This window comes from Maylandia zebra, linkage group LG12 (genome assembly GCF_041146795.1).
Source record: "Maylandia zebra isolate NMK-2024a linkage group LG12, Mzebra_GT3a, whole genome shotgun sequence".
In the NCBI taxonomy this organism is placed as follows: Eukaryota; Metazoa; Chordata; class Actinopteri; order Cichliformes; family Cichlidae; genus Maylandia; species Maylandia zebra.
Window position 1 is genome coordinate 38803335 of NC_135178.1, and position 21435 is coordinate 38824769.

Consider the following 21435-nt stretch of genomic DNA (forward strand, 5'->3'; position numbering starts at 1 on the left):
ATGTGTGACGCTGTGCCGTGTGCTGCCGCTTTCAGCTGCGTAACCCATCAGATAAGTTCATCTACGCCACAGTGAAGCAGAGCTCGGTGGATATCTACTTCAGAAGGCAGGTGGAGCTCAGCACCATGTACCGGCACATGGAGAAGCACAACTACGAGAGCGCCGCCGAGGCCATCCAAGCTGTGCGAGACAAGTAAGCAGCTCAGAGTCAGCACACCTGTCGTGAACGCACCTGTTGTACTGTGGAGATTGCCTCTGTCAACACGTTCGCCCTCCTCCCGCAGTAAGCTTCACGCCTTCATCTGGGACAGCGCCGTGCTGGAGTTTGAGGCGTCGCAGAAGTGCGATCTGGTGACGACAGGAGAGCTGTTCTTCCGCTCCGGATTCGGGATCGGAATGAGGAAGGACAGCCCGTGGAAACAGAACGTGTCTCTGGCTATTCTCAGGTACGAAAACCTTCAGGTACTCACCTGCAGCCCATCCTGGGTGTGTTTTAGCGAACAGGAAAACTTTGAGAAGCTGAAAGATGTTTCTGTTGTGTCACAGCGATTCTTTTCTCTGATCACCAAAGACACATTCTGATTGGCTGCGATTACAGTCAGAGTTAGAGAGTCATCACCGATGATGGCCAAGAGGATTTCTACTCCGCCGACACACTCCTGAAACAACCAGCGGGAGGGTGTTGGTGGAGTATGTGCTTACAGCTTTCGTGTTTCCTCCACCTCGTAATGTCGAACCATTTTCCCAAAACCTTGATTCTGTTCATCTGGACATTTTCAGTGGGAGAAACGTCTCTTTAGGAGCCTTCCCCTCTGACAGATGTCCAGCTGGGATATCCACATTTACTCAGGGCCTTCTTCATGTGATGTTCTTCTGCTTCTCTGGCCACTGTGACTGTGGGGATGTTGGCTCTGTGCTGTAGGGTCATCAATGATGATGAAACTGACCTCAGCACATTGTTAGTCAGTGCTGCTAGTGTCAGTCCTTGTACAAAGTGTGCATCTCTGGCCTTAAGTACTCTTAATTGATGATTAGAGTCAGTACAAAAAGGCGGGCGAGATGGCAGGACACGCCCACACGAGACCAATCTCACAGGAGGCCCCGCCAGGGCCGTGAAAACATAAAAAGTGAGTGACCTGGGGTGTGGAGGATGTCACACAGACACATATTTCCACATTAAAAACACCTGAGCACAAACCAACATCTGAGCAATCAAATACGTGTCCGCTCACGCTTCATTGACTCTCCACAGTTCTCATGAGAACGGCTTCATGGAGGATCTCGACAAGACGTGGGTTCGATACCAGGAGTGCGACTCCAGGAGCAACGCCCCGGCCACCCTCACTTTCGAGAACATGGCGGGTAGGACTCAGTGCTGCCTCTGCTGCATGAACTGCGCCCCTGAGGCTGTGCCGTTTAGCAGATGTTACCTGTGAAGCGTTTCACGCCGTCTCTCGTCACTTGTGCCCCTCAGGTGTGTTCATGCTGGTTGCTGGAGGCATCGTGGCTGGGATCTTCCTCATCTTCATCGAGATCGCCTACAAACGGCACAAAGACGCCCGCAGGAAACAGATGCAGCTCGCCTTTGCTGCCGTCAATGTGTGGAGGAAGAACCTGCAGGTCCGTCCCTCTACTTTACTCTACTCTACTTTACTTTACGCCCTGACCTCTGCTGAAGCTCTGTGTGGCGTTATGGCACTCAGCCCACCTGTCTGTGGCTCTGCGGTAAACAGTATTCAGTATGTGTGATCCTCACAGCGAGGTCATTATAGCCAGCAGCAGGACTGAGATCAGGATCAGGCCTTTGTTTTTACATCTGTTAGGAAACATCTGTCATCTTTGCTGTTTAATAGGAGAAGCATGAGTTTTGTGCTCAGGATGAAGGGTTGTGTTAATTAAACTGACTGCTGATCATCAAGAGCGTGCTCACTGATGCTTGGTTAGCTTTCAGTGGCTCCGTGAAGCTCGGGTCGTTTTCTGATTCACCGGTGAGTGATTTATTCTGTAACTGTGACCAACAAGTGAAAAATGCCCAACCTACAGCCCAGAGCCCCCAGAACAGAAAATGTGTCATTTTCTCTTTTGTGAGGTTAGTCAGAGGTTAGTCAGAGATTAGTCTGAGGTTAGCCTGAGGTTAGTCAGAGTTTAGTCTGAGGTTAGTCTGAGGTTAGCCTGAGGTTAGCCTGAGGTTAGTCAGAGATTAGTCTGAGGTTAGCCTGAGGTTAGTCTGAGGTTAGCCTGAGATTAGTCTGAGGTTAGCCTGAGATTAGTCAGAGGTTAGTCAGAGGTTAGTCAGAGATTAGTCTGAGATTAGTCTGAGGTTAGCCTGAGGTTAGTCAGAGTTTAGTCTGAGGTTAGTCTGAGGTTAGTCTGAGATTAGCCTGAGGTTAGCCTGAGGTTAGTCTGAGATTGGTCAGAGGTTAGCCAGAGGTTAGTCATAGGTTAGTCTGAGGTTAGTCAGAGGTTAGCCTGAGATTGGTCAGAGGTTAGCCTGGGGTTAGTCATAGGTTAGCCTGGGGTTAGTCAGAGGTTAGCCTGGGGTTAGTCAGAGGTTAGCCTGAGATTGGTCAGAGGTTAGTCTGGGGTTAGTCATAGGTTAGTCAGAGGTTAGTCTGAGATTGGTCAGAGGTTAGCCTGGGGTTAGTCAGAGGTTAGTCTGGGGTTAGTCAGAGGTTAGTCTGAGATTAGTCTGAGATTAGTCAGAGGTTAGTCTGGGGTTAGTCAGAGGTTAGTCTGAGATTAGTCTGAGATTAGTCAGAGGTTAGTCTGGGGTTAGTCAGAGGTTAGTCTGAGATTAGTCTGAGATTAGTCAGAGGTTAGTCAGAGGTTAGCCAGAGGTTAGTCAGAGGTTAGTCTGAGATTGGTCAGAGGTTAGTCTGGGGTTAGTCTGAGGTTAGCCTGAGGTTAGTCAGAGGTTAGTCAGAGGTTAGCCAGAGGTTAGTCAGAGGTTAGTCTGAGATTGGTCAGAGGTTAGTCTGGGGTTAGTCTGAGGTTAGCCTGAGGTTAGCCAGAGGTTAGCCAGAGGTTAGTCTGAGGTTAGCCAGAGGTTAGCCTGAGGTTAGTCTAAGGTTAGCCAGAGGTTAGTCTGAGGTTAGTCTGAGGTTAGTCTGGGGTTAGTCTGAGGTTAGCCTGAGGTTAGTCTGGGGTTAGTCTGAGGTTAGTCTGGGGTTATTCAGCCCACTAATGAGTCACAGAAATGAGGAAAGCTTGGTCGACTCCGTGGTTTTATTCCTGGACTCTCACAGAGCAGCTTCGCATGATTCACGGTTCATAATAATCCTTCTTTATCTGACGCCACCCTGCAGCTCGTCTTCTGTCTGAGACAAGCCGTTCTAGCTCCTCCCCCTTTAAGTCAACTTTCCCCCGATTGGCTGCCCATTCTAAATACAACGTGCAGGAAGTGGGTGTAGAAAACCACCACTATGACATAATCAAAATATGAACTTTGACCTGCTGCTTTCTGTAGTGATGAGTTTGTGGACTGTGTGAGGTCAGCAGCTGTTTTCACAAACAAGTAAAAACAGGCTACGTCCACACGTTTTGGCCTCCCGTCCTCACTGAGACACTGAAAAATGCAGCGTTTTGAAAACGCATACATTTCAAAATGGAGCTGTCCCGTCACAGTGTGGACAGTGAAAACGGAGACTTTCTAAAATGATGACGCATTTTAGTCATGTGATGCAGTCATGTGACCTATTAAACTGAGATAGCGGAGGGCGTTACACAGCAGTTGTTTTGTTTGACAGCCCTATTAAAGATCAACATCAGCCTGTACATGCTCCTGAGAGCTTTTCTTCAAATTCTTTAATTCTCACTCGCTTTTGCAACTTTGTACTTTTGTGTTACTTGCAGCAACGACTCCACCTCATTGTGAGTCCATTTAAAAAACTCGGTGCTTTTCCTCCACATTTTGCCGACGTGTCAACGAGCCGGAACGTAAATAAACGGCAGACAGAAATGAGGCAGGTCGAATCTTCTTGCGTTTCACGCATGTGCAGGACTGGAACGGAAGCGTTTTTGGCCGTTTCAATGTGGACGTACAACTCTGTGAACGCTAGTGTGGACGCGGAGCATTTTCAGACAAAAACGCCGTTTTCAAATCTATCCGGGCCGGTGTGGACGTAGCCTGAATGTAATTTTCTGCCCTTCTTCAGCTGCTGCATGTGTGACGTGCACGTCAGTGGAAGAATGAAAACACAGCTGTGTCTGTGTGTAGATCCACACATCGTCATAGTCAGAGTTATGATAAGGTAAAACAGGAAGCTCCATTAACACTGCCTCAGCGAGGATGCCTTCGCTCCACCTGGGTTTCTGATTAATTTCCTTCCAAGCTTTAACGACTTCCTGCTGTTGATTGACCGATGGGTGATCAGATCAGCACCGCGGGGACTCACACACACAACTACTGCAGTCACTGCAGGATGGACTGCAGCACATCCGGTACAAACATGCACAGTTGGTTTAATGTAGTTCGTCTGGCGGTGGTGTGGAAATGCTCCCGACAACCTCTGTCTCCTCGATTACACGCTGTTAAAATGGCTGCTGTAGTTAAGCTTTAAATGAAACTTAATGGTTCTGTGAGGGCGATCGAAGGGCGGCGGGAATCTACAGATATGGCTGTGCACAGTGCACCTGTAGTCACATGACCTGAGCTGTAATACAGCTGGTTCATTCACGGTTTCTTTGGGTTTTCTGGGAGCGCTGCAAAGCCTCACACAGCAAACAGACCAATTAAAAAACACAGACAGGCTGAGTTGGTTCTGACTCGTTCATTCCTCTGACACTTCACCTGAGAGAGGAACTTGGGTGATATGGTACTACAAGGTCATTAAGATAAGATGGGGCCTGATTATTTAAGACCTTGTATGTGAGGAGCAGGATTTTGAATTCTGGATTTAACAGGAAGCCAAAACAGGAGAAATCTGCTCTCTCTTTCTAGTCCCTGTCAGGACTCTTGCTGCAGCATTTTGGATCAGCTGAAGGCTTTTCAGGGAGTTTTTAGGACTTCCTGATAATAATGAATTACAGTCGTCCAGCCTGGAAGTAATAAATGCATGAACTAGTTTTTCAGCGTCACTCTGAGACAGGATATTTCCATGTGTGATATTTCTAATTTCACACATGGAGAATGGATTAAGTGAATCAGGAATCAGATTACTGTAAAGGCTCTAGTAATATGTTGGAGAGCCAAAACATGTACAGTGTAAGTCACAGTGATAATAACGTGGTGTGCTATTGGATTAAGTAATCCAAAGTATTCAGAATACTTTACTCTCATTGAGTAACGTAACGGAATACGTTACAGAATACATTTTGGGGCATGTAATCTGTAATCTGTAGTGGAGTACATTTTAAAAGTAACCTTCCCAACACTGACAGTTAGTCCTGGAATGGCAATGATGCAGCCCAGGCTTTGATATCATAATAATAATGCTGTCCTCCTCACGATTCATTCATTTTGGCCTCCTCTAAGCTGCTTTATTTTTTCTGTAGCTAACAAATTAAAATGATCTCATAAATATATCCTTCATCACACTGAAGACTGAACACTGGATCCACATTTGCACGATCAGAAAACAGGAGAAATCTGCTCCCTCTCTCCTTTGTTCCAGATGTTTTCTTGCCAGCAGCTGTGCTCAGCTGTCACATGAATAATCCTCGCTGCCGTGCCGGGATTAGCACTTCAAACAGCAGCCGCTGCAGGCTAGCAGTTAGCTGAGGATGATTAGCATTTCACACAGCTGTGACTGAAGGCCCAGAGTTAGCACAGGTGTTAGCAGCTGGAGGAGCTCGGAAACACAATCATCTGTATTTTCCACAGATTCCTTAAACCTGTTGTGGTTTTGAGTATTTGCTAACATGTAATAGGTGATTATTCACGTCACATGAGCCCAAGCTTCAAATAATGATGGATCACTGTCTACAGGTTTACTTACCGAGTCCATTGCTGCACAGCTCACAAGCTGCTGCCCTTCAGCAGGCTTCCAGAAAACAACCAATTAGAAGAGAGCAGACTTCAAGGGGGCAGGACGTTCAGACAGCTAGCCTCAGACAGATCAGTCTGATAGGTCCCCGTCCAGCAAACCTGCTAACACTCGTGTCTCCAAGTAACGATCGACTGACGGGCTCTCGTTTCCCCCAGGACACTCCTGTAACGTGTGTGAGACTCAAACTTGATTCTGAATACTTGGAACACTCACATCTGTAAGGTGACCTGTATGGGGGGGGCTTCTTAAATAGCTGTTTGTCCAAAGTTGCTGATCATGCCGATGGCGGCCATGTCTTTGGGTGGGTCACGTAGACGTCCTCTCGACACTATTAGAAGACGTGGTGGAAGACATGAGGACAGATGGTCAGAAGGAGGAAGTAAAACCAAAATAAGACACAGAGATACCAAAGTAAAGAACATTCAGGGGAAATCTACCAGACAGACACAGATACAATAATCTCACCAAAGCTGAACTTTATTGATCCGTGAGAACGCTGTGAAACGGTGACATCTGTACAGTGTGGTCACAGTTATATTTGGGGGATCCAGACACACGTCACCTGCAGAAAGACGTCACTCTTTAATGAAAACACTGTGAACATTTGAGTTCTTGTAGGATGAAACTCAGTGCGAGCATCTCTTTGCTTTATGTGGTTTGTAGCTCCAAGACTCGCTGCTGTTTCATTTTCATGCACGTCTTCGTAAAGTCAGCAGAGTCCAGGCAGGAAGTGTGTTCATCGCATCCTTAATGGCTGTTACTCAACGACTGAAAACCTGTAATGATGGTGTTTTTTTATTTTTCATGTGCTGTTACTGACTGCTGCTCCGATCCAAGTCTTCCACTGTTCTGTCACTGGGCCCAGAAACATCTCACTGGGACCAGTCTGCCCAGTTTAACCAGTCTGACACCCAGTTTGGGCCTTTGGCTGAACCTGTGTGTCAGATTAGTGTTGGCTTTTTGGTTTCTCTGTTTTGAACGTGTTTCTGAGAGTCCAAACGAGAGCTGGGTGTGAAATTCAAACAGATTTTCAGCTTCTGTTTTTCTTTTTATCAACAAACCTGCAACACAACATGTAACTGACTTCGTACCATTAACGTTTCGCTGCCAAACACTGGTCAGCTGTGGTTTCTCTGCTTCAGGCTTCCCAGTACATCTGAGAAATGTTGACACTGAAAGAAGAAGCTGAAATGTGTGCAGAGGTACATGTCAGGTTATACTGGACCAGAGTCGGTCAAGCTACTTGAAAAAAGTAATGTGATTACAGTAAAATGTCACAGCCCATCTCTGCAGTGGACTTATTAATATTTCAGGTGTTGCTTTGATATTTGCAGTAGCATAAAAATTCGTTTCTCTTAGTTAAGTTAGATTTTTCATTTTGGTGGGCGCTGAGTTTGGTAACAATAACCCCGCCCCCACCTATGACATCACGGGTTCTCGATTGTGCGGTTTCAGCTTTGACCCGTGTTTACGTCCTCGTACGGTTTGTTGGCACTAAAAAGAACAGAGCAAGAACGTCTCGCCACTGATGCCCAGCTCTCACCTGAACTGTCACTGTGGTGGGTCAAAGGTCAAACTTATATCTTCATACGATGTTAGAGGTCAGACACCATGTGATCATCAGCCATGTGCCGCCGCCCCTCCCCCGTTCTGTTTTCTGTTCCCCGCCCTCCCCAGGAGAGATGGCATTATAACAGCAGAGTGTTGGTATAATGATCCCACGTGTTCGCGGCTTCATTCGGGCCTCATACGCCATCTTTGTTCCCCCTGCCTCACCCCCCTCCCCTGCCCCGTACCCCTCCCCCACGATGTTTCCTTTGCTTTGAGGTTGATTTCCTGTCGTGTTCCTGTGTTTGAGCCTCACGTTGGTGTCTCCCTGCTGCTGTGTGTTTGTGTGGGCAGTAAAACAGGACAGCGCTGCTCCGTTTTACTGAAGCATCACTTCATCTGAAGCTGTAGGGACTTCAGGCTCTGGGTTCTGTGCAGCGCTCTGAGGCAGTTTTTGTAGAAATCAAAGTGAACTGAATGAGAGCTTCACTGCGGCACCGAGAACAGCCCCACTGACACACCACATAACAGGGATACAGCCGTCAGCCGCAGCATTAGAAGCACCCAATCGCCTCCATCCTCTGAGCCAGGACGCTGCACGCAGGCGTGAATTAATTCACCAATAACACGCACACAAATACTCAGTGGTGGGCGGGGTGTTTAACCATAAAACCCATCTCATACTTGCAGCTGCCAGTCCCTGGCTCGGGGAGGCTCAGGGAGGCTCGGGGAGGCTCAGGGAGGCACGGGGAGACCCGGGTGACCGGCGTACCTCAGGAGACCTACCCAACACACACAGGGAGAGAGATAAAGAGCTGAAGACACAGTCAGACCAATCAAAACTTGAACATGGAAATTGTCGTGGGTATATCACAGTGAGCTGGTTGTTCTAATAGTTGACGCCAAAATAAAAGGTGGAGGTGACTCTGGGTGGATGTGAGATGAGCCACTGTGGATCAGATCTCCTTGTCATGTTCCTCAAACTGCTGATGCAGCGTTGGTTTCCAGTGTGTCCTGACGATGGGAAATAAAACACTCTTCATCAGACTGGACACTCTTCTTCTGGCGCTCCACGGTCCAGCTCTGACTCTTCTGACCACCAGGCCGTTCAATGGCACCTGGACTTCTTTTTACCCTACAGATGAGGTGGTGACTCACAGCTCTGATGGTCAGCCACCTATAACTAAGTCAGAAGATGCTTTTCCAGTCAGTGGAAGCCTTACTGGAACCTTGAGGTGGTTCACTTGATGACAGGGTGGCCAACGACCACCTCAGGTGATCACCAGGTAAATAGGAACAGCTGATAAGAGTTGAAGCCTCTGGGATGACTAAAACAACGAGGTCAGATTGTGTTTCAGGTCACCAAGCACCTTTCTGTTTCTGAAGTCTCCAGTACACCTGTAGAGACAAACCAGTGAGTTCCTATCAAAGGTAGAGAGCAGCTACAGCCGAGTGTCTCCTCCTCAGGAAATGACATTTCAAACATGTAGGCAGGCAGTGACCCGTCACACAGCTCACTGTACGAGTGTTCGATGTTGGAAAGAAGTCAGAGCGCTGCGATGCTTTTTTCTGCAGGAGCTCTTCTGTGGGATCTGGTCTCAGTGGGCCTCAGGCACCCACGACCTGTCCCTGACTCGACCACAGTTCATCCTTTAGATCACCTTCACTGGTTATGCAGAAATCATCTTTCAGGGTTCAGAGAGGAAAATCACAGAAGTAAAACAAACAGAGCTCAACAGAAGGCCAATGGCCGTGCTCCTGAAAACCTCACGGGCAGTAATGAGACCAACACCCTGAACAGCAGGAGGCGCTCTCGCTCTGTGCTTGTGTTGAGCCACAGTCATGATGATGATGAAGGTTCAGACACAAAGGTTCACTTTAACAACCTTCACCTGCTTCCTGTTAAATCCACCAGCTGACCTTCGATTAGACGACACGCCGCTAATCAAGAAACAGCAACGAGACACATAAATACTGAAGGAACGATAGTCCCGCCTCCGCCTGCAGCTGCTCTCCTCATCACGCCACTTTAGCTTCAAACTTTCCATCGACTCGACTTCCTGCTAAATTATTACTCAGGTGAACTGTTAGTGGTTCTAATGTTGTGGCTGATCAGTGTGTCTGACACACACACACAAACAGACACACACACACTCTCTACCTGACAGCACACACTCAGGTGTGTCCTCATGCAGCTAGTCGAGTGTCTCTGCTGCGTGTTAACGTGTGTGTGCACCTATCGTATGATTTATTTTAGGATAGGAAAAGTGGTAGAGCAGAGCCCGAGCCCAAACTGAAAACCTCTTTTAGGTCCATCACCTCGACCTCCGACCTCAAACGCCGTAGGGCCTCCGGGGATGCCACGGTAAGGAGATGAAGACCACCAACCCTCCTCCCTCCTGTCCTCCACGTGTCTTCTGCTTCACTCCATCTTTTATCTGTTTGTCTTTCTTTTCTCTGCTCTCGCTCGTCTGTAATCGCCTCCTGTTTGTCTTCGGTTCGTCACGTGTGTCTCTCGCCCTCTCGTCTCATCTCCAGCTCCATCATCTCCTTGCTGACTCATCATGGCCGCCCGTCTGTTGGTCAGCCATCATTGCTTTCCCACCTCAATCAGCTCATCTGTCCCACTGAGACAGACAAAAGGCGACAGACTGAAGACAGAAAGAAACGTCCGGTTCGGTCCGCCCAGGCAGGTCAGGGTCCGCTTGTTGGGTTTTCACACGGTTCACATCGTCCTCTTGCAAAGGAGAAGTGAAGAGGGTCAGATTGTGTGGTCTTTCTTCTCCCGTCTTTGTCCTGTCTTTTGTCCTGTCTTTTGATCTGTCCTTTGTCATGTCCTTTGTCATGTCCTTTGCCCTGTCCTTTGTCCTGTCCTTTGTCCTGTCCTTTGTCCTGTCCTTTGTCATGTCCTTTGTCATGTCCTTTGTCCTGTCCTTTGTCCTGTCCTTCGTCATGTCTTTGTCTTGTCCTTTGTCCTGTCATTCATCCTGTCATTCGTCCTGTCCTTTGTCCTGTCCTTTGTCCTGTCCTTCGTCATGTCTTTGTCATGTCCTTTGTCCTGTCCTTTGTCATGTCCTTTGTCCTGTCCTTTGTCATGACCTTTGTCATGTGCTTTGTCCTGTCCTTTGTCATGTCCTTTGTCCTGTCCTTTGTCATGACCTTTGTCATGTGCTTTGTCCTGTCCTTTGTCCTGTCCTTCGTCATGTCTTTGTCATGTCCTTTGTCCTGTCCTTTGTCCTGTCCTTCGTCATGTCTTTGTCATGTCCTTTGTCATGTCCTTTGTCCTGTCATTCATCCTGTCATTTGTCCTGTCCTTTGTCCTGTCCTTCGTCATGTCTTTGTCATGTCCTTTGTCATGTCCTTTGTCCTGTCCTTTGTCATGTCCTTTGTCCTGTCCTTTGTCATGACCTTTGTCCTGTCCTTTGTCATGTCCTTTGTCATGTCCATTGTCCTGTCCTTTGTCCTGTCTCTCTCTGATTGGTTGTTTCCTCTCCTTCCTGTCCTGTCATCTCTCTGTCCCTTCATTTCCAAATGTCCCCACACACTTTGTCTCCCGGCCTCTCGCCCTCACAGGTTGCCCAGCAGAGACTCGTCCGTCTCCTCTAACTCCTGTCTGTTTCAGCGTCTGGTCGGCTGCTCGGGTCTTCCTGACCGTCTCTTGTTCCCACAGGACTCAGCTGTTAACGATCTATAAATGACCTCAGTGCTGTTACTGTGGCAGCTTCAGATCTGAGCGAAGCTGCAGGATTTCTGAGGTCTGTTTTTCTGCAGCGTTGGTGAAACTCTCCTCCTCAGTCGGACGATCTGAAATGTGCCAAACTTTGTGATGTGTCTTAAAATCTGCAGCGTTCTGGCACATTTTGCATCCCTCCTCCCTCCAGATAAGCAGTGGTTTGATGTAAAGGGAGTCAAAATAGTGCCAAAGCGTGTCATCTCAGGGATTTAAGGAGCTGCTGCACGTTAAACTGTTTCAGTGAGGAGAGCTCATTGAAATGCTTTAATGTTCATCAGCAGCAGAAGAACCAGCTGCTGATCACACCCAGCCAGCTGAAGCGGGTGTTGGAGCAGAGCTGACTCATTTCTCTTGTGATCATCTCTCTTTATTTTCTATATGAGTGTTTTTCTCTCTCAGTGGATTTGAATGGTGTCCAGACTACATGCTGTACTACACACACACACTGCCTCTGTCCTCCTCTGCAAGCACGACCGACTGTAGGCTGAAAACACACCCGCACTCTAAACCAGACCCCCAGCTTTGCCCCGCCTCGCTGCGGGCAAACTCCATCAGTCGTCACATTAGCAGTGGTGGAAAGTAACTAAGTACTTTTACTCAGAGTACAGCATTGATTGTGGTCTACATTGGATGGCTCCCTCAGTGGTTTCTGATGTTTACATGGAGCTAACCCGCTCACGATTCACACTCAAAAACAATCCTGTCTACAACAAGCCAGTTTACTGTCTCTTTAAGTCTCTCGTCTCTAAAAGCCAGCTTTCATCTGATTGGTTAAACTTTGGAAGCCACTTCCTACTCAGTGCTTTGGAGATAAAAAGGTGAAAAAAGCTCCACAAGCTTATTTTGTCAAAAAACACTGACATTCACACGAAAATGTTTATGTTGCCATAAAAAACGCTAGCATGAAAACAATTCATGTTAGCATAAAAAACAACAACATTAGCATGATCAAAACTGTGCATTAAGAACAGCTTTGATCTTCTTCATCAATTCTAGTTTTTTTTTTTTTGTAAACAGCACAATAGCTAAAAACTACGTAACATTCTGCATTTTGTTCACATTTTTAAAGTTGTGGCTACAAATGAATGAAGAGCGTGCTGGGCTCTTAGCATGCTAGCATTAGTATGCTTATATTATAACTTATTGATAATGCAGCACTGTGCAAAAGTCTTGTGCCACTGATCATGTCTTTATATTTTAGTGTCAAACAGTTAAACCTATTGTGATTTTTAAACTGGTCTCCAGCCACAGAGCTCCAGTCTTTCCAGAGAACTGTTAGTGGAAAACTAATCTTAGCATGGTGTGCAGTGTGACAGAAGACACAGTGTCAGGCCTACACAAACAATCTACATATTTGGTGGATATAAATAAAATAAAATTGTTAGAATCACACAAACAGTGTTTCTGTGCTACCTACTGCTAGCATAAAAACACTGATGTTAGCATGAAGAATAAGCTGCTGTGTTTTTGCGCTTTCTGCTGACAATCCCATAAAATCAGCTGAACTGGAGACATACAGTGGGGCAAAAAAGTATTTAGTCAGCCACCGATTGTGCAAGTTCCCCCACTTAAAATGATGACAGAGGTCAGTAATTTGCACCAGAGGTACACTTCAACTGTGAGAGACAGAATGTGAAAAAAAAATCCATGAATCCACATGGTAGGATTTGTAAAGAATTTATTGGTAAATCAGGGTGGAAAATAAGTATTTGGTCACCTCAAACAAGGAAAATCTCTGGCTCTCACAGACCTGTAACGTCTTCTGTAAGAAGCTTTTCTGTCCCCCACTCGTTACCTGTATGAATGGCACCTGTTTGAACTCATCATCTGTATAAAAGACACCTGTCCACAGCCTCAAACAGTCAGACTCCAAACTCCGCCATGGCCAAGACCAAAGAGCTTTGGAAGGACACCAGGAAAAGTATTGTAGACCTGCACCAGACTGGGAAGAGTGAATCTACAATAGGCAAGCAGCTTGGTGTGAAAAAATCAACTGTGGGAGCAATCATCAGAAAATGGAAGACATACAAGACCACTGATAATCTCCCTCGATCTGGGGCTCCACGCAAGATCTCATCCCGTGGGGTCAAAATGATCATGAGAACGGTGAGCAAAGATCCCAGAACCACACGGGGGGACCTGGTGAATGACCTGCAGAGAGCTGGGACCAAAGTAACAAAGGTCACCATCAGTAACACACTACAACGGCAGGGAATCAAATCCCGCAGTGCCAGACGTGTTCCGCTGCTGAAGCCAGTGCATGTCCAGGCCCGTCTGAAGTTTGCCAGAGAGCACATGGATGATACAGCAGAGGATTGGGAGAATGTCATGTGGTCAGATGAAACCAAAGTAGAACTTTTTGGTATAAACTCAACTCGTCGTGTTTGGAGGAAGAAGAATACCGAGTTGCATCCCAAGAACACCATACCTACTGTGAAGCATGGGGGTGGAAACATCATGCTATGGGGCTGTTTTTCTGCCAAGGGGACAGGACGACTGATCCGTGTTAAGGACAGAATGAATGGGGCCATGTATCGTGAGATTTTGAGCCAAAACCTCCTTCCATCAGTGAGAACTTTGAAGATGAAACGAGGCTGGGTCTTCCAACATGACAATGATCCAAAACACACCGCCCGGGCAACAAAGGAGTGGCTCCGTAAGAAGCATTTGAAAGTCCTGGAGTGGCCTAGCCAGTCTCCAGACCTCAACCCCATAGAAAATCTGTGGCGGGAGTTGAAAGTCCGTGTTGCTCGGCGACAGCCCCAAAACATCACTGCTCTCGAGAAGATCTGCATGGAGGAATGGGCCAAAATACCAGCTACTGTGTGTGCAAACCTGGTAAAGACCTATAGTAAACGTTTGACCTCTGTTATTGCCAACAAAGGTTATGTTACAAAGTATTGAGTTGTATTTTTGTTATTGACCAAATACTTATTTTCCACCCTGATTTACGAATAAATTCTTTACAAATCCTACCATGTGGATTCATGGATTTTTTTTTCACATTCTGTCTCTCACAGTTGAAGTGTACCTCTGGTGCAAATTACTGACCTGTGTCATCATTTTAGGTGGGGGAACTTGCACAATCGGTGGCTGACTAAATACTTTTTTGCCCCACTGTAACATTTAGATGAACAGAACCAACTTTCTATGATGATTAAACAGGCGTCGACATGTTCTAGTGACAGTGTGACATTTAAAAAATATCACCATTTTTCTTTATATGTGATGGTAATTATTATTGTGAGTCAGAACAGTTAAGATTACATTAAGCAGAAAAAATTTAGGTTAAAATCATATAAGAAAATGTAAAAACATCAATAATAACATAATAAATAAACTAGCATTAGCATAAAATCAGTGACCCTCAAATGTTGTCAGTAACAATCTATGCTAGAATAAAAAATGAATGTTAGGATTAAAATCCCTGCAGGAAAACTGATTTCACAGTATAAATTTATATATTATACATAATTGAAAAATATGTGCATTAAAACTTAATTTAGCATCAGAAACTAATGTTAGAAAAATTGTCTTATGAAGTGAGACAGAGTGGTGAGGTCCACAGTGAACGTCTGTGGGAGTGTGATCATCGTTTCGTCCATACTGAGAACAGCACTCGTTCGTGAGTCCAACTGTGCTCACACAGAAGACAGACAGCCTGCTGTACACAGCACTGCACTGCATGGCTTGGATCATTTCTCTGTCTTAGAGAAACTCACGTGTGTTTTGCAGGCCTGTGTCAACAACGCTCTCAGGCTGACAAACAATCAGGTTTCCTAAAGAAACCAACGCACACTGTTGGGAATCGAACCGACAGCCTGGCCTGTGCTGCTGCTTCTGTTCACACATGAAAGTTTGATGCTGCCCGTGGCAGAGCTTCAGCCCGGCTCACACGATGGAAGACGATGTTTAATTCATGTCCAGCAGCCTGAAACCTTTAAGGGACGGTCCTTTAAACACGTCCCAAAATATCACGGTGAACTTTGTAGACGAGTGAAAAGTGATGTAGGATTCAAATGTCCAGCCCTGCACTGATGCCAGGATATTAATCTGTTTAAAGGAGGTAATTCTTAACGTAACAATCCTGTGTGTCTGCAGTGAAGTCTGACAGGCTCGCTGTGGTGCAAATGTGCAAATCCATCTTTTTAACAAAGGAGACCTGTTAGCATCTTCACGCTAACAGCTGCTTGTGTGCAGGTAACGCCTGAGTAAAACACCTGAACGCTTCCTCCACTGCTAATAAGTCCTTCAGATGAAAACAGGAATGTAGGCAGGACCCATGAGAGGGTACAGCTCAGGATCAGCCAGTGTGTGATGCTGCTGTTTATAACCTGTGTGTTTGCTCTCTCTGTAGCCGTACCCGACCGACATCACCGGCCAGCTCAACCTATCAGATCCCTCCGTCAGCACCGTGGTCTGAGAGAGCGAGCGAGCTTCACTGCTGCTGCTGAGCCACACAGACACACACTGACCCTCTGGATACACAAACACACACACACACACACAGATGGACAGGAAGGACGATGTAATGACAGCAGGGCTTTTGGACGGTATCCCATAGTGACACACACACACACACGCTTACCTTTATTCCTTATGGAGTGGGGACTGAAAAACTGATCTGGAACCTTAATGCTGACACTGAACACTTTAAAGCATGTCCCCACAATGCAGAAATGTCCCCACACTGTAGAAATGTCCCCATGCTGTAGAAATGTCCCCATAATGCAGAAATGTCCCCACACTGTAGAAATATCCCCACACTGTAGAAATGTCCCCATAATGCAGAAATGTCCCCACACTGTAGAAATGTCCCCATAATGCAGAAATGTCCCCACACTGTAGAAATGTCCCCATAATGCAGAATTGTCCTTATAATACAGAAATGTCCCCACACTGTAGAAATGTCCCCATAATGCAGAAATGTCCCCATAATGCAGAAATGTCCCCACAATGCAGAAATGTCCCCATAATGCAGAAATGTCCCCATAATGTAGAATTGTCCTTATAATACAGAAATGTCCCCATAATGCAGAATTGTCCCCATACTGTAGAAATGTCCCCACACTGTAGAAATGTTCCCACACTGTAGAAATGTCCCCATAATGTAGAATTGTCCTTATAATACAGAAATGTCCCCATAATGCAGAATTGTCCTTATAATACAGAAATGTCCCCATAATGCAGAATTGTCCTTATAATACAGAAATGTCCCCGCTGTAGAAATGTTCCCACACTGTAGAAATGTCCCCATAAAATCAAATCAAATCAAATCACTTTTATTGTCACATCACATGTGCAGGCACACTGGCACAGCACATGCGAGTGAAATTCTTGTGTGCGAGCCCCACAAGCAACAGAGATGTGCAAACACAACAACACAAACGAGCAAAATACAAGAATGGCCAACCTGAAACTAATAAATATATGTACAATATATAATAGTGTATGCATTTCTGGATGTGTATACTAAATATTTTCCTACGTGTGTGTGTGTGTGTGTGTGTGTGTGTGTGTGTGTGTGTGTACACATTTTACAAATTAAATAGTAAAAAAAAAAATAATAATAATAATAATAATAAAATATATAAAATATACAGAGTTGAGACATGTGCAAAACAAGTGGCATTTATATACAGTGTGGAGTGCATAATGTTGAAGTTCCAGTAGTGAAGCTGAGGTGTCTATGACGTGTTCAGCAGTCTGATGGCCTGGTGGAAGAAGCTGTCTCTCAGTCTGCTGGTTCGGGACCGGATGCTGCAGAACCTCCTTCCTGATGGAAGTAGTCTGAACAGTTTATGGCTGGGGTGACTGGAGTCCTTGATGATCCTCCCCGCTTTCCTCAGGCACCGCTTCCTGTAGATGTCTTGGAGGGAGGGAAGCTCACCTCCAATTATCCGTTCAGAGCACCGCACTACTCGCGGTGTAATGTAATGTAGAATTGTCCTTATAATACAGAAATGTCCCCATAATGCAGAAATGTCCCCGCTGTAGAAATGCCCCCACTGTAGAAATGTTCCCACACTGTAGAAATGTCCCCATAATGCAGAATTGTCCTTATAATACACAAATGTCCCCATAATGCAGAATTTTCCCTATAATACAGAAATGTCCCCATAATGCAGAAATGTCCTTATAATACAGAAATGTCCCCATAATGCAGAAATGTCCTTATAATACAGAAATGTCCCCATAATGCAGAAATGTCCTTATAATACACAAATGTCCCCATAATGCAGAATTTTCCCTATAATACAGAAATGTCCCCATAATGCAGAAATGTCCTTATAATACAGAAATGTCCCCATAATGCAGAAATGTCCTTATAATACAGAAATGTCCCCATAATGCAGAAATGTCCTTATAATACACAAATGTCCCCATAATGCAGAATTTTCCCTATAATACAGAAATGTCCCCATAATGCAGAAATGTCCTTATAATACAGAAATGTCCCCATAATGCAGAAATGTCCTTATAATACAGAAATGTCCCCATAATACAGAAATGTCCTCATAATGCAGAAATGTCCCCACACTGCAGAAATGTCCCCATAATGCAGAAATGTCCTTATAATGCAGAAATGTCCCCATAATGCAGAAATGTCCCCATAATGCAGAAATGTCCCCACAAAATTTGCCTAAATCACAGGACCCCACAAAAATATCAACAGAAGCATTTACAAACATTAAGCAGCACACACACATTTTTACAAACACACACACCATCTGTCACACTAACTCCCACCACACAAAGCAAACACACACACTGTACAAACACACACACACTGTACAAACACACACTTGCCTTCCTCTGCTTGTAGCTGTCTGCCTCCTCCCACCAGAGGGTCTTTTATTTTGAAAGAACTGTTTGGGACTGGTTTCCTTCGGGTGGATGTCTGTGGTGTTGTACAATTTGTTCTGTTGATCGCACTGAATTATCAAAAGTATGACTGGTTGTGGAACTGGTCATAACTGGCGACGCCGTTCTTCTTGATCTGAGTCCATGAGCCTAAATTGGGATCGATCTCCAGGATCACCTGTGTCCCCGATTACTGATTACAGTTTGGCCGGTGGGAGGAGCCTCTGGGACAGGAGGTGGTTCCTTTACACAGAGTCACAGATGTCGCCCGGATCACCGAACCAGAGTGTGGGGTCATCCCACTGAGGTTTTTGGGTGATGTCCTTTCACAGCGACGCATGACCTGTTAGCAGGAAGCTCCGCCATTTTGGTTCAGCGATCCAGAAAGTTTGTTTCTCTGTGTTCAGGAAAATTTGGTAAAACTTTATTTGAACCTTAAACCCGCTTCTGCACTGTGCAGCTGTGAGTGGACATGGGGACATTTCAGTCTATTATTGGCATTAATGTCACCATGTCTTCGTAATGCAGAGTGTCCCCACAGTGCCTGACTGTCTTCATAAAGGAAAAACGTCCCCATAATACAGAGATGTCCTCGTGCACGTAAAAGGGATGCTTTCTGCCCCAAAAGCTCCTCCCACCGCCCCTGACAGTCCCAGTGCATGCTGGGAGATGTAGTCACTGCCCCTCCTCCACTGTGTCCCCACTGATGATGTCAGTCTCCGCCTACCTCCACAGCCCTTTAGCTCCACCCTGATGTCCCGTGGAAAGCTGCTAACTCCACACAGAGCCAGCTGGAGTTAGGAGGTTTCCACGTTTTTGGTGTTAAGGACAGCAGCCGGCCGAGCGCGTCACCGAGAACACGCCCTCTGAGAAACGACCTGCAGACCGAGCGAGGTCAACCCGTCTGTCAGCACCAAGACGTCAACCAGAAAGTCCATGAAAAACTAACAGCGAAGTTATAATAGTTTTAATTTATTTACAAGCTCAGTTCACAGATCAGTGACAGATGCATGGCTGTGCTGTGTGACGCGTTCACGCACTAACACACATTAATACCTTTGTATTTATGTATATTTATCAGACACACGTCTGTATGTCGGTGTCTCAAACACATCACATCTGTACGGGCAGATGTTGTTTTTATATGAAGGTTTTTACAGTTTTGAATATGTTTTAAAACATTTAGAAAATCCACAAACGCTCACATCAGTGAGAAACGTGTTTGTTCTTTTTACGGAATAAAGTTCAATCATTTCATTCAGAAACGCCCTCATAAGGCAGGGCACGTTATTAATAATGACTTTTACTTTGGCACAGTTTACGATCCTTCCTGTGCACTTCACAATAAGAGTACTGCTTTGTTCCAGAAACGAAAGCTGAATAAAATGATATGTGATAAAGTGTCGATGTCGTCATGTGAGCGTCAGGTTCCTCTCTCAGTGTTGAGCTGCACGTTTCCGATTCTCCTCACACTGACGTGTATTCGTGCCGGCGTGACCTGTGCAGGTCTGATCAGGTTTGTGACGAGTTGGGCTTCACGCCGTCGTTCTCGGTGACGCTCGGCTTCACACCAGGCGAGCTGCACCAATCGCTTCACAGCTGGAGCACATCTGCAGATTCAGCCTGGTGATGGGAGTCTAACGCTGATCCGCAGACTCATTCACGCTCCTATTTTGTTTAAACTGAGGAACACGAGAGTAAACTCCAGAAGCAAAACAAAAGTGGTTTCAATGTGACGCCGTTTAAATATCCAGGCATCACAGAAATATGGAGGCACTTCATGTTGATTTGTTGAAACTGACTGTGGGGAGGAAGAACTCCCTCTGAACAGGAAACAGGTAACACGGGAAACAAAGGAAGACGTTTATGTTAAAAAAAAAAAGAAAGTCAAGAACAAAATATCTGAAAGTTTTCCTCAGCTGTTTTTAAGAAACTGTCTTTTACTTTGAAGTGGTTTGGCACTTTCAAAATAAAAGACTTCTTAAACGTATTTATCGGTAGTTTAATTTAGAAACGTTGATGAGTGTTGGTGCAGCTCACCCTAAACTGTGTCACATGACACGTGACGTGCTGTGATGTCACAGTCTGTATTTATTTTTGCTGTTTACTTTGTTTCTGATGTAAACACACTGTACAGATGATGATGATGATGATGAAGGTCTCACCTGTAAGCTGATTGACTGTGGCTCGCTAGAAGAAGTTTTATTTTTGTGTTCACATTTTACTTCCTGTATCATAAAAACTGAAACTGTAGAAGAAGTTTCCCTCTGTCTGTGCACCGTTGACCTTTGACCTCCAGCCCGTTAGTGTTTGGTTGTTTTTTGACACATGTAGCCGCTCGACTCAAGTCGAGTTTCAGCGATTCCACTGCAGACATTTTACTCTAATCCACTTCCTGTGTCAGACAGGAAGTGGGGTGTTGCTGTAGAGCTTGGTGTGTGATTTGTTTCAGATTTTAGCGGCGCCGTGTCATCACGTGAACACTTTTGAATCCGTGTTTGTGTAACTGAGCTTAACCTGCCCGTCGTCTCTGCCGACGACACTTTCAGTAATAAACTAATATTTATTTGAAACGCGTCCGAGTTTTTCTGCTTGTGACATCATTTGTGGCGGTCCTGTGAAAACCACGTGTCTCCACTGTGACCAGTTCTTAAACACGGCCAGAAGTAAGCGGACAGTTGGGTGAGCGGCTTCCTAGTCTGATCCCTCGTTAGACCAGGGGCCCGTTCTTCGTACCTCGCTTACTACATCCAAGATCAAATCATCGCACTAACTTTGAGCTCACTATCCCGGTTCCCCGAACACACCTGCTGTTGACGATCAGTACAGCTGGATGAAGTAATGTGAGATCACTGGGTGGCTTAACAGGGGCTACGCATCGATAGTAGAAACATTGATCGGCAACCCTCTGATTGGTCGGCGAAAATGTCGAAGGTGCGCGCTCGGTATTTTTCGGCAGCAGAGCAAGAACTCTTGATTGAGGGATTTCAGGAGTTTCAGAGTTTAATTAAAACGCAAGGGAACACTGCAAAGGCTGCAAAAGCAAGGAGAGAGGGCTGGCAGGAAGTTGCTGACAAATTAAACTCGTAAGTAATTTAATAATAACAATAATAATGGATTGGATTTATATAGTGCTTTTCAAGGCACCCAAAGCGCTTTACAATGCCACTATTCATTCACTCTCACATTCACACACTGGTGGAGGCAGCTACAGGTGTAGCCACAGCTGCCCTGGGACAGACTGACAGAAGCCAGGCTGCCATATCGCGCCATCGACCCCTCTGGCCAACACCAGTAGGCGGT

At 45.8% G+C, this 21435-nt stretch overlaps 1 protein-coding gene across 8 annotated transcripts in view; it reads left to right on the plus strand.

Annotated features, from left to right (window-relative positions):
* Nucleotides 1–21435, plus strand: part of grin1b (glutamate receptor, ionotropic, N-methyl D-aspartate 1b) — a 72444-nt gene that overhangs the window by 45758 nt on the left and 5251 nt on the right. For 3 of the 8 annotated variants that reach the window (XR_003024720.2, XR_003024721.2, XR_003024723.2), the window contains 7 exons: nucleotides 36–193; nucleotides 285–446; nucleotides 1253–1362; nucleotides 1475–1620; nucleotides 9793–9900; nucleotides 10074–10228; nucleotides 15626–20705. Coding sequence is in view for 4 of the 8 variants with exons in the window: in XM_023153637.3 (XP_023009405.2) it covers nucleotides 36–193; nucleotides 285–446; nucleotides 1253–1362; nucleotides 1475–1620; nucleotides 9793–9900; nucleotides 15626–15691 (750 nt within the window). In the remaining 4 variants the exon portion in view is untranslated. Of the gene's footprint in view, nucleotides 1–35; nucleotides 194–284; nucleotides 447–1252; nucleotides 1363–1474; nucleotides 1621–9792; nucleotides 9901–10073; nucleotides 10229–15625; nucleotides 20706–21435 lie in introns of those variants that run through there. The other 5 variants (XM_014410160.3, XM_076891263.1, XR_003024722.2 and 2 more) reach the window with 4 other exon arrangements.